This window comes from Euleptes europaea, chromosome 6 (assembly GCF_029931775.1).
Source record: "Euleptes europaea isolate rEulEur1 chromosome 6, rEulEur1.hap1, whole genome shotgun sequence".
Taxonomy (NCBI): domain Eukaryota; kingdom Metazoa; phylum Chordata; class Lepidosauria; order Squamata; family Sphaerodactylidae; genus Euleptes; species Euleptes europaea.
In genome coordinates this window covers 24,961,678-24,980,563 of record NC_079317.1, presented here as the reverse complement: position 1 = coordinate 24,980,563, position 18,886 = coordinate 24,961,678, and the positions used below count along the sequence as shown (strand labels likewise).

At 45.3% G+C, this 18,886-nt stretch overlaps 1 protein-coding gene across 1 annotated transcript in view; it reads right to left on the bottom strand.

Annotated features, from left to right (window-relative positions):
* Positions 1-2,680: 2,680 nt before the first annotated feature.
* Positions 2,681-18,886, bottom strand: part of LGMN (legumain) — a 29,036-nt gene continuing 12,830 nt past the window's right edge. Inside the window, exons 4-13 of the mRNA XM_056851646.1 lie at positions 17,299-17,384; positions 17,099-17,174; positions 16,178-16,240; positions 15,111-15,177; positions 12,797-12,915; positions 9,492-9,581; positions 7,574-7,774; positions 4,861-5,031; positions 3,457-3,524; positions 2,681-2,752 (exon numbers count right to left, since the gene is read on the bottom strand). Of these exons, the coding sequence (XP_056707624.1) occupies positions 2,704-2,752; positions 3,457-3,524; positions 4,861-5,031; positions 7,574-7,774; positions 9,492-9,581; positions 12,797-12,915; positions 15,111-15,177; positions 16,178-16,240; positions 17,099-17,174; positions 17,299-17,384 (990 nt within the window). The 3' untranslated portion in view covers positions 2,681-2,703. The remainder of the gene's footprint in view (positions 2,753-3,456; positions 3,525-4,860; positions 5,032-7,573; positions 7,775-9,491; positions 9,582-12,796; positions 12,916-15,110; positions 15,178-16,177; positions 16,241-17,098; positions 17,175-17,298; positions 17,385-18,886) is intronic.

Sequence of the window (18,886 nt, the reverse complement as noted above, 5' to 3'; positions counted from 1 at the left end):
CAGGGCGATTGATTGGCTGTGCAGGGTTTTTAAAAATGCTTTGGCAGCAGATGCCACCACTGATCTTCACTGTGTGCTCAATGATCTTCACTGTGTGACTGAAGCTAAGCTGTATGTAAACAAGGAAATCTTTTTCATCAATATGTTCATTTTAATAGGCACTCTATTAAACAGAGCTTTTGCCTGCAGTGTTGAAGAGTTATGCATGAATGTACTCCCTAAACATTCTGTGGTGGGCCCTGCCTCTTATAGCAGCCATTTTGTGGTTGTCTCTACCTCCTGCAACTGCCATTTTGTAGTTGTGTCCACAACCACTTCAGAATCCTAAAATGGCCCGCTGGCTAAAAAAGGTTGGGGACCCTTAGAGTATTCTGATGTGCATCAAGCTCAAGAAAACTTCTTAGTTTGCAAATTGTCTGAAGGTTTGTTGTGTAAAGGAGAGAGGATATGCTCCATCCTCACTCTCTGTGCTGCCTGTATGATAGTGGCTCCCAACATACTGGCCTAGGTTATCTCAAAAACACCCATCCTCTTAGTACTTCAATTATAATAGATTTACTTCATTTATACAGCACTCTTCTCCCCAGTGGCAATCCAAAGTGGCTTACAACATTCTCCCCTTTTCCAATTTATCCTCGCAACAGCAAGGTTGGTGAGAGAGTGACTGGCTCAAGACATCCAGCAAGATTACATGGCAGAGTGGTTATTTAAATCTGGGTCACCCAGATCCTAGCCTAGCTCTAACTATTACACCATGCTAGCTCTTTGTTCTGTAGAGGACAGGATGTTTTCCACTCTCCCTGTCTGTTCTGCCTCCACCTTCCTGGCTTTGAGCAACTATTATAGCTTCCACTGTAAACATCACAGGAATGTTCTAAAGATATTCTGAGTCAGGGTGTTCATTTTTGGCATTGCAACTCTCAGGATCATCCTGGCCAGTTCTGAGGATCCTAGCTTAATTTTCTGGTGAGTTATATTTGCCCCAAGCAAATGGATTACACACGCATCCTTTTATTATTATAGATTCCAGAATGCTGTAACAAAACAGCTTGATAGGAGGTATTACTGTACTCACAAGGAGACTCCTACACAGGCTATTAATGTCCCAGTGACATCTGGCAGCCCCATTATCATCTGTTGTAATAAAGAAGTGAAGAAACAGACAGACTTACAACTGTTGAAGCAGAGCTGCCCCATACTGGAAACACAGTTGTAAAATATAGCATATATCATGACGAGAGCAGTAGGGTAGGGTCCAAACAGCCAATGGAGGGTCTTCAGGATACCTCCCCAGGAAAACCTCCCTGCTAAGGAACCCATGTGCCTTCACGCTGCTGGATGTTGCAGAGAAGTCCAGAACGCATTCTAGGTTCGTGCAGAGTGACAGCCTGGTTTGTTGTTGCCACCACCCTGTATAGACTGAGTGCACCCGCTAGGAAACAGCCAATATGGTGTTATGGTCAGAGTGTTAAAACCCAAGTCTCCCTACTCCATGGTTGACTTTGGGTCATTGTACTTCACATGCTTGTTCTGAAGGGGAAAATGGGGGTGGAGACAATGCATGCCATCCTGAGCTCTTTGGAGGAACAGTGGGATAAAAATGTGCCAGATAACTTTCATGGCATGATATTGTTCCGGATGATTAGTAATGACAGACAAACTACTGGGAAAGGACTAAGTCATAGTCAATATCAAACTAGATGGTCTGACTCTGTACAAAGCAGCTCCCTATATTCATATTAATGCCTCTCCTGAAAGCTTGCTTGCCACCTCTAATCTCCTCAAGAAACCTCTGAGGAAGCCCACTCCCTCCCTCCCAAAACGGCTTGAAAAAAAGTGTAACAACGCAGTGAACTTTTCAAGCTCAAATTCCACTCACTGAAGACAAGTTTAAATGACCCCATAAGTATCTTATCAACTTCCTTTATTCACAGGTTCCTCCAAATACAACACAGGCTCTCAAGAAATTGTGTAAACATACAATTACATAAGAATCAAAAACACAAAAGAGCAACAAACAATCTTGGGTGGGGGTAGGGAGGCAGGAAGAGAGAGGAGGAAAAACCTCTAAGTCCAAGTGGGCTTTGTTCTTTTATTTACTTAAAACCTGAATGTTTGAAAGCATAAAACATATATATTATTTTAGCTGGTAAATGTTGAGGAACAAACTGACGGTTTATTCTTGAGACAATGGGCAAAATAACTTGGTGCGTCTTTTTCTAGTCGTTACATCATTAGTTTTCAATTATGAAAAAAAGTCAGAAAATAGTGTTCATTAAGGGCCATTACTTAACTTCCCTGGCTAATTCTCAGAAGGCTACCGCCAAAAAACAACAAGGTGAGCACGAGATTGAAATCAAGTTAAAACCAAAGCATGTTCCTGTAGTGGAAGTATTCATATCACAAAGGAAAAAAACAACAACCAAGCAATGAATACGCATTGCAATTGTAGAGATACTGATAAACTGGCTAACTCCAGGGGCCTTCAGAAAGCACTTCTGGAATGAGGCAAATCCCTGAAGAGCATCTTAACATTTTTCATTCATTCATTCATTCATTCATTGAATGCTTTAAAGTGCAGAATCTGATCAGAGGTGTCCATGAGAGCTTCCACTGCAATGTATTCCCCTCTGTGGATGCACTAAGCCAACCTCGCTTTGCTTTGTAGGAATTCCTGCTGTGATTCTTATCAGCTGTCTTTTCTTACCAGGCTGAATTTTCAACACACACACGGTCCATGGCCACCAGAATTCTGCAAAAGAGAATTAAGAGCCGTGACAAACAGAACACATGCTGAATACCACCACTGGTCCTCCAAGATCAGTATTGCCAACTCTGACTGGCAGCTCCTCTCCAGGGTCTCAGGCAGAGTCTCACATCACCACAACCTGTCACTAAAATTATTCTTCAGATCGTTTTGTTTTGGCAGACTTCCATGTAGTGACAGAAGCATACTTCATACAACAATTCTTCAGAAGATTGAAGAACTTTTTGCTTATAAAATTCATTTGCTTGTAACAGTGGCTCCCAAAGTGGGCAGTACCACCCCCTGGGGGGGGTGGGATTACCTAGGGGGGCACTAAGAGGCAAGGGGGCAGCAGGGGTCTGCTAGAGGTGGGCTCCTTCAACTGTGTTGTTGGATAGGGTAGGGGGGCTGTGGGTTTGAGTTTGTGGAACCAAGGGGGCAGTGGCCCGAAAGGTTTGGGAACCACTGGCTTATAAGGTTCAACTATAGCCAGTATCAGGTGGGTAGCCATGTTGGTCTGTAGTAGAAGAGCAAGACTCAAGCCCAGTAGCACCTTAAAGACCAAGGAAACTTTGATTCTCAAAAGCTTCTACCTTTTGGGGTCTTTTAAGGTGCTACTGGAGTCAAAGCTAGCCAGTACTAAAAGATGCTGCTGAGTTCAGACATCTTTAAGCTGTTCCCCCAACCTCCATTATGTGTACGATAATTACCTGTCAATGGGATATCCCAGTTCACAGACATTGACCAAAGCATACAGCTGTCTCAGGGCATATTCATACTGAAAGAAAATAAGCAGGAGAAAGGTTACCCTTTTCCTATTTAAAATAGGCTTTTCCCCAATTTATGTCCCCACTGTTCTGCTCCTGGGAAAGCCAGCTGAGATGCACAGGATTCCCCCAGGAGATCTCCCAATCTAGGCATTGACTAGACCCAGGTCTGCTCAGTTTCAGGAGGTGGCTTCACCATCTGCCTTCCAACTATGACCTTTTCTACCCAAATTATCGCATAAGAGAGTCTACCTTTAATCTCATTTCCATAGTATTAGAGAGTCTCCAGAGAGGCTGTCAATCTCATTTCTTCCTGTAGGGAAACTAGAGCAACTTCCTGCATTTAAAGTGAATGTACTCTGGACCCCAAATGTCATACCAGGGGGGATGAATCCAACTTAAGATTCTCCCTCCCCCCACAAGGCCAAAATGTGTTCTGTTTGGGGGGGGGGGGTGTAGCACAGAATAAAGTTTAACCAGTCTCCAAATGGCTTAAATAGTGGAACATGGTAGCTGCGGTGAGAAAATCCTCTCCACCCCCCAAATGGCAACAACCACTTGTTTCTTTTTAAACCTGAAAGCAGTCTCTGGATGGCCCTCTTATGCCTGGCTGTTTCACTTGCAGTCACCCCTCTGGCAACTCTGGGTCTTTGTTTTGATTATGCGTGCCGTTTCCGACTGTCAGAGGTCGCCTCGCTCTCCCCTTGAGTTTCTCCACGTTTTCAAATTCAAGATAAAACAGGTCTCTGAAAACATGGGCACAACGCAGAGGGAGAGCAAGGCGACCTCTTGAGAGTAGGAAACACCATGCATAATCCTTTCTGCATGTGATCCTTTCTGACCCCAGATGCAAGCAGGCAGATCCAGGATGCTGGCTTCTCACTCTGCATTTTGCTTGTTTGTAGATATGTGGGTATTTATTTTATTTTAATCCCTTTCTACAGCCAGCTTCCAAAGCAGTTCGCAGGAATCAAAGTCAAATGAATCCCCGACCCTCACTGTAAGGAAGATCACGGTGTTGGAATCAACACGCTCCGGGGAGCTCCACAGACAGGGATTTGCTCCCCGTTCCTGTAACCGATTCCCTTTTGACAAGCAGACACCGAGGGAGGGATCCAACCAGACCACTCAGATGTCCCCATTGCTCCCTTGGCAGAGGCAAGCCGGGGCCTCCCCCCCACGCAAGAGTTCCAGCCCTGGGGATATGCTAATGTTCCTTGGGGAGTGACTTTCAGCTGAGTGGGATCTAGGCAAGACGAAGGATTATTCCACAGGCTCCATGTTGGGGACACCTGCTAAAAAAAGACCACAATGCCTGAAATGACTCTTGGTTTCGAGGTGACCCACCTGAGGATTGTGCCAGTTGAAGCAGCGGGTTTTGAAGTGATTCGCAGCTGACTGGTAGCAGTCGTGATTGCTGAGGCTCATCTTGTCCGACAAAATCTGCTCCGTGCGCTTTACGGAGTTGGTTATAAAGAATACAGTCTTGTACATGGAGTCCTGGATTAGCTGTTTGGACTGTAAAAAAAACCCCAACCAAAAACAAAACACATGAGAACTTCATAATGATTGAAGGATGGGTGGTTCTTGACAAAGCTGGTCAAATGCTGTTAAAAAGGCAATTTGGTGTTCTTTCAGATCCTTTTTGGCAATTAGTTTTAAGGGATGGCTAGGTCAGTAGGAACAGTAGGCTGACGCCAGGACCTGTGACACACCATTCACATCCACTCACAGGAGTTCCTCTCCATACATCAACCCCATACACACACACTATACGGGGTGTGTGTGGGAGGTAGCTGTGAAATTCCTGCATTGTGCAGGGGGGTTAGACTAGATGACCCTAGTGGTACCTTCCAACTCTATTATTCTATCACTATTACCCCTGGCTTGGCAGCTGTGAGATCAGACCCCACTTGCCAAACCTCAGTCTAACACAGGTGCCCCTCACACACCTGCCAGGCAACGTGGGAGCTGCTTCAGCATGGTGCTAGTTCATGCTGTAGGGATGTTCCAGCGAACGCTGCCACAAAGGTGGGGATGATCACATGGCTCTCGCACAAAATCACCACTTCTCCCTCAACTGTTCAAGGGAAAAGCACCACAGATGACAATCAATTTCTTATATAAACATGGAGGAGGCGAGACTCCACATCAGAAACGGTGACATTTTTTTAGCACTTTTCTATGCTATACGATTACAGTTGGGGAGGGGCTGTGGCTCAGTGGTAGAGCATCTGCTTGATATGCATAAAGTCCCAGGTTCAAACCACCGGCATCTCCAGTTAAAGGGACTAGGCAAGTAGGTGATGTGAAAGACCCCTGACTGAGACCCTGGAGAGCCGCTGCCAGTCTGAGTAGACAATACTGACTTCGATGGACCAAGGGTCTGATTCAGTATAAGGCAGCTTCACGTGTTCATGCTTTTGATTTTCAGCTGACACCTCAAGCACAGGGTGGGGGAATCTGCCTTAAGAATGAAGATTTTATACCCTTGGATAACTTTTGGTGGGCACTGATGGAGCAGAAAGAAAACTGTCCACTTGCACGCCCAGATTTTTCTGGGAGCTGCCCACAAACTGCCCTTTTAAAAACTTCTAAGCTCAAAAAGAAGTTAAGAAATTTGGACTGAAACGATTGTTCAAGGGTGAAAGCCACACTTCTGACCTACAGTCTCATAACTTCTGTAAAAGGTTTTTTTTTTTTAACATACTCTCGAAAGAGACTTCAAGATGTGTGAGCAGTTTCTTCTGAAGACTCTGAAACCAGTCATGTAGGAGGACCACTAATCTCTACACCATTTCTTTGACTTGGCAGCACTTGATCCTCGTCTCCTGTCTGCACGCACCAGATAACCTCCTGAAGACACACACCACACCTCTCCAGTTTCTAACTTCTGTTCAAAAAATGTTAAACTCTAATGCTGTTCAAGCTAGGGGTTTTGCTACCAGCATGCAAATTCACCACATTTTGTAAGTCATTCCCGTAAGAGAACAAGACGTTTCTGGACACAGAATTTGGAATTACAAAAGTCTGAGCCTCATACGAGAAATGAGACATCCATGGAAACAACCTCTCTAAGCAGATTTTGAACCCTTTGCAGAACTGGCTCTTGTGCATGCAAAAAGGTTGCGCAGGGAGTACGGTTACTCTGGGATTACTGTTCACACAGTCCCAGGCGCTGAACTATGGTGGCTCCCGTTCTTTTGTGCAACCCCCCAACAGATGGACAACATGGTCAGCACTCAAAGTTTGGAGTGGGCGCAATGTCAAATCAGGTCTCTTGCCACCCCAGAGAAGGGGTGACAGAACAGAGCGTAGTAATCTTCTTATTGTGCATGTGTTGGGGGAAGGGCAGGAGAGGAGGAGAGAGAATGCAGAGCTGAAACATAATTTCAAAATGCAATTAAGTCTTGAGAAGTCTTCTGGATGCACACCTTAACGTGGTGAGGGGGTTTGTATGTGTCAGGGAAGCAATACCGTAAGGGGTCTAGACTCTATCAAGAGACTAAACTCCTAGCAGAGTCACTCAAGACGGAAAGATCACAGCTGAGACACCAGACAAAGATGCATCCACCCCCTTAAGGGATCAATGGCCACACCCACAGAAGAGAACAGGCAGTTCCAATGGGGATGGGGGCAGAGGAATCCCTGAAGGTTAGCTACTGGGCAGCAGTAGTAGTGGAAGGTGACACTGGTGGAGGATCTTTCGTAGACAACGGCAGTGCCACTACGGCTAACCCTGGGTAGCACTGCGCAGAAGAAGGCACTGGTAAACCACTTCTGACCAACCTTTACCTTGAAAACCCTATGATGAGACACATGATATTAAACACTGTCAATAGCAAACATTGCAGTCACATTAGCTAAACATTAACCAGTACAATTTGCAGAAGGTAGCTCTTGCAAGGACTGTACATAAGTAAAGGCCAGAGTTCTGAACTGTCTTTTCCAATACGGATAAATATCTGCAAAGTGATGCAGAGGGGAGCATCCAAGACATCAGAGCAGTTTTGCTCCTCCCTCAACCCGCACTGCACATTTGGTACAGTTTCATTCTCACCTCTAGAAGCATCTTGATCTCTTGCACGATGGCCTTTGCTTTATACTTGTCATTGGTGGCCATCAGCTTGCGCTTCAGGATTGCAAGGGGCACATCGGGACTCGGAGTGAGGTCATAGTTGCTTACAGGTGGCAGGGAAACTGGGGCGTTGGCTGCTTGGCCTGTGCCCTGGAACTGTACCACTTTCATGTGAGAGATGTTCTGCAAGGAAAAGGGGGGGAGGGAGAGACACCAAAAACACCCCATGTAAGTGGAACTGGATCTATTCAGCATACACATTATCTAATACTTCATGATGATTACTTGAGAATTTTCAGTGCTCTATCATGGTGGATTACAGTCTTCATTTTCATCTCCACTTGCCCTGGGCCTGTTATCTAAGGGTAATCTTCCCTCCTATATGGATTCTCTGGTTAGTCCAAACCTGATGAAGTGACAGCCACCATTTAACATTTCTCCTTGCAGGGGAAAAATTCGTGTGGCGCCATATATAATTATCATATAGTTATTGATAAATTATTAATGTCAGTGTTCTTTTAAGATGTTTTTTTAAAATGTATGTACTATATTTATGATGTTAGCCGCCCTGAGCCTGGCTCTGCTGGGGGAGGGCGGGGTACAAATAAAATGTCATTCATTCATTCATGATGCCCCCCAGCATGAATTTAGGCTGAGAAGCTGTTGGAATCCAGACTGCTTGCGTGGTGCAATTCTATGCATAGTTAGTCTAGTCTAAGGCCTTCGTAATCAGTAATCTTAAACTGGAGTAACTCTGCCAAGGACTGCACTCTAAAGCAGGCAAGCAATCAAAGAGATAGTGTCCATAGTTGATAACTTACACTACAATACACAGAATAACGGTTACATTAATTACGAAGATAATCTAACCACATAATAAGGGTGAATGATTAATCCATTTCTTTGTTTTGCTTTTTTAATAGGATAGAATAGAGATATTCTGAGTAAGATTTGCTAGGATTTTCTTTTCTTGCTATTTACATTGCTAAGTAATAGTCTGTGTTGTGTTTGTATGGTGCGTATTGTTTGGAAAAAATAAATAAAAATTCATTAAAAAAAGGAAGAGATAGTGTCAGGCAGTGTTCTGCCTTGAGAGCTAGATTTAGACTGGGGAAGGTTAATTTTATTTACTTATTGCAATTTTAGTCCAAAGAACTCAGGGTAGCACACATTGTTTTATCTTCCCACGTTTATCCTCGCAGTAGCCCTATGAGAAACATTCAGCTAAGAGATAATGACTGGTCAACAGAATGAGTTTCATGGTAAGCAGGGATTTGACCTCAGAGCTCCCCAGGCACAGCCAACACTCCAACCACTACACCACTCTACCTTTCTGGGTTGAAATCCTGGCTTAGCCAAAAATCTCATTATTTCTCAGGCTCGCCTATGTTACTAAGCTGTTCAAAAGGTTTTTTTTTAAGAAAGAGGAAGACCATGAACTCATTGCAGAAAGAGTAATAATCCCCTTCTGAAATATTAAGAACATAAGAAAAGCCATGCTGGATCAGACCAAGGCCCATCAAGTCCAGCAGTCCGTTCACACAGCGGCCAACCAGATGCCTCTAGGAAGCCCCCAAACAAGACAACTGCAGCAGCACCATCCTGCCTGTGTCCAACAGCACCTAATATATTTGGCATGCTCCTCTGACCCTGGAGAGAATAGGCATGCATCATGACTAGTTTCTATTTTAACTAGTAGCCATGAATACCCCTCTCCTCCATGAACATGTCCACTCCCCTCTTAAAGCCTTCCAAGTTGGTAGCCATCACCACATCCTGGGGCAGGGAGTTCCACAATTTAACTATGCGTTGCGTGAAGAAATACTTCCTTTTATCAGGAGGAAAGATCAAGACAAATTTACTCTGGTTTCAAAAACCCATGTTGCCTCTCAGCACTCACTCTGTTTCCATACTGCATCACGTGGCTGGTGTTGGTGTGCTTCTTTACCAACTCAAACTGCTTATGGAGAGTTTCCCTTTTCAGATCCTCCTGAAAGCGAGAGAGAGAGAGAAGCAGGTTATTTGGCATCAGCTTACAAATGCTCAAGAAAACCTCCTGCCAACAGAAAACAAAATAGCCCACACTCCCAACCAGGAACTATGCAGCAGTGAAAGATAATTGTGAACACAGAGCCCTATGAATGGAGTGAACCATTTAGATAGGAAGCAAAACTCCAGTAAAGGTTATAATGAATCATTTCAATACTGAAAGATTGGTTAAGAAGGTAGCAAATGATTAGTCATCAAGGGCATGTAGCTACACAGCTACATATAGGATGTCCTTATTTCAGGCATCTGTGACCTACCTCCTATCTCCAATAATCTACAATGCAACATCTCTTAGGAAAGGGAATGAAAATAAAATAGTCAGTTATCACAATTCCCTAGTGCAGATGTACGGCGCAACCACATTGTGGAAAACCACATACAGGCCCGGCCCCATACTTCAAAAAGGATGTTCTAGAGAGGTAAAAGTGCAGAAGAAGGCAACTAAAATGATCGCGGGACTTTTCTTGTGAGAAAAGGTTAAAGAATGGTTTTTTTTTTCCAGTTTAGAAAAAAAGATCACCATGGCAAGGTTGGGGGGAGGGGGTTCACAATGATGTTGATTGGTGATAGATTCAGACGAGAAAGTCCTTGTTCACATAACACATAATTAACTTACAGGGATCGTGTGGGGCATGAACCACTAGAGTGGATGGCTTTAAAATGGGATTAGACCAGTTCACGGAGGTCCACCAATGGCTACTAGCCACAATGGCTAAACAGAACTTCCACATTCAGAGGCAGTTACTGGGGGTGGGGGGACCTGTCCCTGCTGCATATTGCATTCCTTTCCCCTGCTACCCTTCATGGGAAAGGAAGAAGTTCTTTAGGGCTTTACCCAAATCCAGCCCAGCTGTACAGATGATGAAAAGACATTAGAGGGTACACCTGAAAGTTACCAATGACAACTCCTGCAGCTTCACGAGCAAGGCATGATACACAACTCCTGTGTGACACACAGTACAGAATGTGGGGCTTTGAGAGAGGTCTGGTTCCTCGTACTGTCTAGCCTGGCAAATAAAATCCTCCGCCAAAGCCCTGCCCTGCACAGGGGAGTTGGGTGGCAAACAAGGGCTGGGCTTTTGCAATGATGGCCCCTTGGCTCAGTCATTCCCTATCCCCACAGGCTCTCCTAGCACCTACTTTATTGTCCTTCAGGTGCCAGGACAAAGCATTTCTCTTTACCAAAGTTTTTAACTGAATTGTTCCATCTTTTAAAGTTGGTTTTATGGTCTGGTTTTTTGTTTGTTTGTTTGTTTTTTATATCGTCAGCTGTCTGAAGCAGGTCTCTACAGATGGCAAACACATTTTCAAGATAAATAATCTCTGCTTACCTAGGAAGTTCACTGGGTGACATTGGGCCACTCACTACTTTACAAGCCTAACCTAGCCCACGGGGTTGTTTTGAAGACAGAGATAAATCATGCGTATTCCTCTGACCTTCTAGGCTAAAAGGCTGGAGGGCAAGGACAATTAATAAACGCTTGCTATGAAAACAGAAAAGAATATGCAAGAGTGGGCGAAAGGAGAAGATGTGCAAGTGTTATGAGGATGAGAAATCACAGCAAGCAAAATCCAAAGAAACACACGGTTATTCTGGGGAAACATGACTGCATCACTCAGGCAGAGCTACAGATTAATCATGGCCTGTCAATACTACAGAACAGAAGTGCAGATAAACCCTTACAATCCCAAGATCTGAGCTGTTCTTTAGGTTGGACACGCTGACCTTTTCTGTCTCAAGAGTTCCTCTCTTTGCCTGGCCCAATCCCACATCATAGATATGTTCAGAAATCACCATGCAACGCTGGCGCCAATCTGAAAATTCCTAAGACTGCACTGATAACACGCGTGTATACAGGCAGAGCAAATTGGTCATTGCCAAATCTGAATGAAGGAGTGGGGGCACAGTTTGTACTGGCTACGTAAGCCTGCACTGAGCTGGTGCGGTGTAGTGGTTACACAGTGTCGAACTACAATGGGAAGACTTGGGTTCAAGACCCCCTTTGGGGAGCAAACACTCCAAAGAGATTACCAACTCCCAGAGCCCAAAGTGCTTTCAGCAATGAACAAAGTTGCCCATAATTGCACTAAAGCAGGGGTGGGGAACCTTTTTCCTGCCAAGGGCCATTCGCACATTAATAACATCTTTTGGGGGCCACACCAGGTGTAGATCTCCCGGTGGGGGGGAGAGGCTAGGGTTGCCAGGTCTCCAGCCACCACCTGGAGGTTGGCAACCCCAGGGGAGGCCACCCAGAGAAGGCCTGCAGGGCGCCCCCCTCCCCCCTCCCAGGTGGGAGGGCAGCCAGCGGTGGGCCCCAGAAAACGAGGCGCCAGGGGGGCGCAGCCCACAGTCGATTGGCAAGGAAGGAAGGAAAACAGAGAAAGAGGAAAAGGGAGGGAGAAAGAAAGAAAGAAAAGGACGGAGGGAAAGAAAAAAAAGGACGGAGGTAGACAAAGAGACAGAAAAAGAGGGAGGAAGAGAGGGAGAGAAAGGAGAAAGAGTGACAGAAAAAGAGGAAGAAAAGAGAGAAAAGCCTCCCACACACACCCGCGCATGCCGGCCTGCGCGACCGGGCCCCAGCCACCCCACCTCTCCCGACCACACACACACACCCGGCGGCGCACAGAGCACCAAGCAACCGGGCCCCAGTCTCCATGCACTCCCCCCCCAGAGTCCATAAAAGCCCTCCCCTGCCAAATAGGCTCCCGCATGCATGCTCTGCCGCCGGGAGCCGCCGGCCTCTTCCCGCCCCCCACTGCTCAACAGTCAACAGGCAGCGAGAGGGGCTTACAATGTGCCGCAGCGTTCCTGCACGCCACAGCTTTAGGGGGCAGCCTTGGGGGAAGCGTCCCTCCCCCTCCCCTCTCACCGACCAACAACTGACAGTCGGTGAGAGGAGGTCCAAAGGGCGCTACAAGGGCGCTGTAAGCCGTGGCCCCAAGGACACCCTCGGGGAGGGCCACCCTGCGCCCCGCCTCCGTGGCAGGGTTCCCGGAGCTCCCGAGGGCCACAAAAAATGTCCTCGGGGGCCGCATACGGCCCCCGGGCCTGAGGTTCCCCACCCCTGCACTAAAGCAAGCAGAATTCTTTTTTTTTAAAGTTTGATAGTTTTGTTAAAATAAAGCAGTATCGTTAGATCTTAGTGACTGACTCACGACATCAGAATCCTCCATCCAATTGACACTGTACCAGTCCCCAAGGTAGGTTTGCCTCGCTTCATCATAGTAACATGCGTAAGATGACTCCTTAGGATTGGCGGCAGTAGTGGCATAAACTGCAAGACAAAAACAGAAAAGCGCAAAGGAATCATTCCCTCTGGCTGGTCCACTCTTGCGAGGTATGCTATCAACAAATAATTAAATTGCGGGATTCACTGTAAGTAGACACAGTGGGGGAGCCAGCGTGGTGTAGTGGTTAAGAGCGGCAGACTCTAATCTGGAGAACCAGGTTTGATTTTCCACTCCTCCACATGAGCAGTGGACTCTAATCTGGTGAACAAAACACATGAACACACATGGACACGTGAAGCTGCCTTATATTGAATCAGACCCTTGGTCCATCAAAGTCAGTATTGTCTACCCAGACTGGCAGCGGCTCCCCAGAGACTCAGGTAGAGGTCTTTCACATCACCTATTTGCCTAGTCCCTTTAACTGAAGATCCAGTTAAAGAAGATTCAGATTCAGCTGCATACCTATTCTCTCTAGTATCAGAGGAGCATGCCTATTATTTTGGGTGCGGTGGAACACAGGCAGGATGGTGCTGCTGCACTCGTCTTGTTTGTGGCTTCCTAGAGGCACCTGGTTGGCCACTGTGTGAACAGACTGCTGGACTTGATGGGCCTTGGTCTGATCCAGCAGGGCCTTTCTTATGTTCTTATGAAGATGCTGGGGACTGAACCTGGACCAAGCATGCCAAGCAGATGCTCTGCCACTGAGCCACAGCCCCTCCCCAACTGGATTTGTTCCCCCACTCATACACATGAAGCCTGCTGGGTGACCTTGGGCTACTCACAGTTATCTCCGAACACTCTCAGCCCCACCTACCTCGTAAAGTGTCTGTTGTGGGGAGGGGAAGGGAAGGTGATTGTAGGACAGTTTGAGACTCCTTAAGGTAGAGAAAAGCGGGGTATAAAAACCAATTCTTATTCTTCTTCCTCAGCAAAGATGGCTTTAAAAGACAATCAGACAGATTCGCAGAGGGTGGGTCCCACAATGGCTATTAGCCAAGGTCACTAAAGGGAACTTCCATGTCTGGAATCAACAAACTTCGAAATACCAATGCCAAAAGGCAACATCAGTGGAAGGCTTTGACCTCTATGCCTGTTGTTAGCTTTCAAGGGCAAGTGGTTGTGACACTGTATGAAACAAGATGCTGGCCTAGATGAACCACTGCTCTGATCCAGCATGCTCGTCTTACGTTATGTTCTTATGCTTTCTTAACAGCTGGATCTATAACCCAGTTCAACTGAAATACTTCAGTTTAAAGTGAACACATTTGCCTGACACATTTGCCGATTCTATATGCATTCAAAAGGCCCCTCCAGAGAAAGAAAGTAATGAGGCAGAGGAACCCCCCATGTATTCGCTGGAACTCCCATGACCATCATGGATTGAAATGTGTTGCTCCAACCCAGAATGGGCTGCTTGAATCTCAGTTGGCCTTCTGAAACTTTTAACTAGGGCTCCAGATTCAAATATTTACTCTTTTGGTCACTGTATTGCTAAACAAGCACTTCTCAGTTGGTCAGCTGCACCCTAGGTTCAGTAGTATAATTGATGGGAAAAGCCCTTAGTTCCTAAGGATGGAGTTCATCACTAGTTTCACAAAATATTGGCAGTGGGGCTCCAAACAGGACCCCAGAGTGCTGGGATACTCTGTGAAGTCTGCCACGGTCAGAGGTATTGCAAGTGTGGAACAGCCTCTGGATATAAGAGAAAGTAAATGGTTTACTTTTGTTTGCACGTTGTGTGGTTTGTTCCCATGACGCTGCTGAGCCCCATCCAAATGGGGCACTGAGTTTTCAGAATTATGGGGAACATTCTGTCTGCCACAAACGGAAGAGCATCAAGCTGTCAGCAGGCAGGCTAACAAAACTTAAGTTTTCATCAGAAAGACAGCAGGCCTTTCAAGATCTTGGCTGAGCTTCCATTTCCCTTCCTGCCTGCAGGTATTTAAGCCTCAACTTATGGTTTGCAACCCTAAGTAAGCCCACTCTGTGGATCCAGGGTCAGCCTATTAACTTTATTGTAGTCTTTACTACACTTCTAATTGCAATTTATTTTTTTCTTTACTTTTTATTTATTTAAATTGCATTTTTATAAGCTGCTTGGGGGGGAGGAAAGTGGGGTAAAATCCCTAAACAAATACATTCTGACCTGGGTTTCCAATTCTCCTGGCATTTGACTATCTTGAGTACATCCAGGGAAGGCTTAACAGAGACCATATCCAAATGCTAACCAATTACTTACCGTTGATATTGTCAGGCAGATGAACCATCATTGATCCAGACTCACACGCTTCAATGTAAAACACCATCTACAATTTACAATCATCAAGCACATTTTTAACCACTGGGAGTCCCAGGTTTTGCTAAGAAAGTTAATACTTTACAGTGAGATTAAAAAAAAAAAAAAAAAACAAGCAGGACTAAGCCCTTTAGGAATAAAAGCCAAACAGGAGGAAAAACACCCCTCGTGCAAATACTCTCTTTAGGAGCGAGACTTGCAAAAACCTCTCCCACTCCTTTCTTTCCTCCAGCCCCCCATGCCCAACAAGGGAACCGTTATAGTTTTGTGTCTGTCAGCACAGTTCCTTCTAGTCAAGTGCCACAGCTCCCACAGTTACGTGCTCCGGCTATATTTTTCATTGTGTAACCACAGCATCAAAAACTGTCATCTTCCAGACTAACTTCTCCATTTTGTCATGCAAATTTTCTCTGAAAACCACAACACCCGCCTGCTGAAACTAATGTTCTCTATACTGTAACTTCAGTACTGGATTTCTTTGGGAAACACTTCTCTTATACTATTTTGAGTCTAAACATTGATTGCTGGAATTCCAATTCATGCTCTCAAGCACTGACCATGAAATGGCCTGACACCATGTGGGTTTACTCAGACGTCTACTCTAGTTCAAGAGGACCTATTACCAGGTAGGCACTTAACTAGGGAGCAGGTAACATGAATTTAGCAAGCTTTCCTTTTGAGAAAATATTCACAGGATCAGGCTGCACATGTACACCTCCAAACTTACAGAACAGAGATATTCTACTGACACCTTTCAGGTTTCCCAGTAGAGTATCATGGGTATGTCTGAATAAAGTTTCTAATTGGTGCTGATGATCTCATACTTCTCTGCTGTAATACAGCATCCTTCCTATGATTGTCTTAAAGTAACAATCAGCCAGCATCCTATGGTTCTGACACTCTCTTCTTTCCCTGAAGCACTGTGCCAGGTATGATGGAAGAGGTTATAAAGCTGCTTCCTACATAAATGGTAATTAGTTCTTTTTTGAACCCTGAAAAAATAGCCTTACCTTCTGGTACTTTTTATGATGGTTCATGTACTGAATGGTTTTATTCAAGTCTTTTGCATAAAGCTGCAAAACAAAAGTAACTCCATTCATAACCTATTTGATTCCAGTACTGCAAAGAGAAACACATACTAAGTATTGAAAGAGCACTCAGCAAGCACCCAAAACAATTCCCATATATTATAGGCAAGTACTACTATCATCATCATCCCTGTATTGTAGACTAGAATGTAAGAATCCTGAATTCAGAAACTAGGGGAGCGGGTGGAGAATCACTCAGTTTGCCCTAGGTAGCCTTATATACTAGGACTGCACACACATTGTAAGTTGTTCACTGTCTGCATACATACATAGGTTATGGGCCCAGGCCCATTGACCATACCCCTTATGCTCATTTCTCATTGCTGGGGTGTGCTGTGGCTCATTGGTTCATCATCAGCTTGGCCTACAGAAGGTTCCAGGTTCAATCCCCACTATCTCCAGTAAAGATCAGGTGGTAGGTGATGTGAAAGACCTCTGCCTGAGACCCTGGACAGCCACTCCCAGTCTGAGTAGACAACACTGACCTTGATGGACCAATGGTCCAATTCAGTATAAGGCAGCTTCATGTGTCTTCATAACCAGGGAAAGCCTACATACATACAAATCAGCTCTTTCTACCTGATAACTAATCCTGCAAAAAGCAGGGATCTCAATGTTGCAAACGGAGCTATGCGTACACAGTTTGTACACACATAGGCTCTTTCATGGGTTATAATAATACTGGAGAGGTAGACAATATTGGACTAGATGGACCACGGCTGTACTTACTAAAGGAAGCTTTCCCAAAGGATAACAAATTACCTGTCATAAGAATATCAGTTTCTAAGCTCATAAATGAATCAGGCATTAAAGTCTTACAGAAACGGAGGGGGGGGTGCTTACATCATCAGATGGAAAAGCCAAAAGTCCAGGAGCTCCATGGTCGGTGAAAAAGACGAATATGTGATCCTTAGGACCACTGCAAAGAGAGAAAAGCAAATCATCTGACTCTCCTGTCATCTGAGCTCTGGTTTTATGTAGACTCTAATGCTAAAGAGAAGTCTGCTTTGCATCCATTCTGTCTGCGCATCATTCTCATTTACCTTTTTAGCACTTTTCCTGATCCTACTTTCTTCACTGCTTCCGCATCACCTCTCAGAACAGCAAGGAAATTTTCTGGTGTAACATCCTACAGGTTGGGAGAGAGTCGAAATCAAAACATGCCAGAAACATTACCTTTGTCTCGTCTGGAGAGTTCTGGGCACTGGTGAGACAAAGAACCATAGTTTGCAACATCTGTCCAGGGGAACCTCAGAAGCTTACTAAAGGCTCCTTGATGAGAGAACCAGTCATGGTGGAAACATTCCCTGGAAGGCAGCTTGATCACCACTGCAGACAATCCCTGGTAATGTGCAGACGCAGAAGAACAGGGGGCTGTGATGACAGAGACCCTTCTGGGTACCAGTAGAGTAACCGAAATCACTGGGTTAGGTCAGTAAACTCAAACACCATAAAGCTCAAGAAAGCTTTATTAATAGAAAAGTTAAAAAAAGAGATTAAAGAGATTTACTGGTTACATAGTCAAGGGAAGATGGCTGGAAAGGCACTGGCAAACCATCCCGTAAAAACAAAGTCTGCCTGGTAAACGTCGGGATGTGACGTCACCCCATGGGTCACGCATGACCCGGTGCTTGCACAGGGGACTTTTACCTTTTTTACATAGTCAAATAGGCAAACTAGCAAATAAAACAATAAATCTAGCTGGCTGTATAATGCTTACTAAGCTGTTACACAGTTGCTGATCTTAAAAGCTATAAAGATGTTGATCCAAGCGACGGTATGAAATTGAAGTAAGGTAAAAGAAGAAGATGAAGATGGCTACTGTAAGGCTTAGCCAAACTTAAGGAAAAGTGGACTCAGGTCAGATGACCCACAACTCCCAATCAAGGTGGACTCTTGAGAGAAGCCTCTAGATGTTCAAACTGGTCTAAGCTGGAATAATGTTCTCAGAGGAAAAGAGAGTGATCTCACCCCTCCGACTTGCCACAGACATGTCGGTTCAACTAATTAAGATGGTATGAGCTAGTGACCTTGATGATTCTGCCTGTTATCGTAACAAGCTACAGGTGTTGTTTGTGAGAACGGAACGAGGTAGGCCTGTGGGAAACTACTCAGTGCTGACTCTTAGACACACAAAATGGAGAATAATGATGTATCGCAAAGAACAAAACGGTTCTTCTGTCTTCACAGGGGCGCTGAGAGAGTGGCCCAAAGAGGTCTGGCCAGCAGGTCCCTCGAACTGAAACATGCCCCCACAGGCGGGCTTCCAAAGCCTTTGTAATCTGCCAAGTTTCTGAAGCAGCAGCAAAGGGATTCCCTGGAAGAGGAGTCAATGTGCTGGATCAAAGGAATCTGCCAGAGACGACCTTAGCAGATGGGAGCCACTGGATCCGTCTGATGCGGAACGGATTCCACACTATAACCCGCCACAAAAGAATATTGCTGCCTTTGGGACTTCCGTTCCACTCAGTCAGAGACATACTGAAAGCATACTGCTGATGTGGCATAGTGGTAAGGAACATAATCTATGGGCTGAATGTCTCTGGTTCAGGTAGCTATGGGCTGAATTCACAGGATAGCTTTAGGGAAGTCATAATTGCTCCACCACAGCTTCCAGTCCAAAGGTTAATT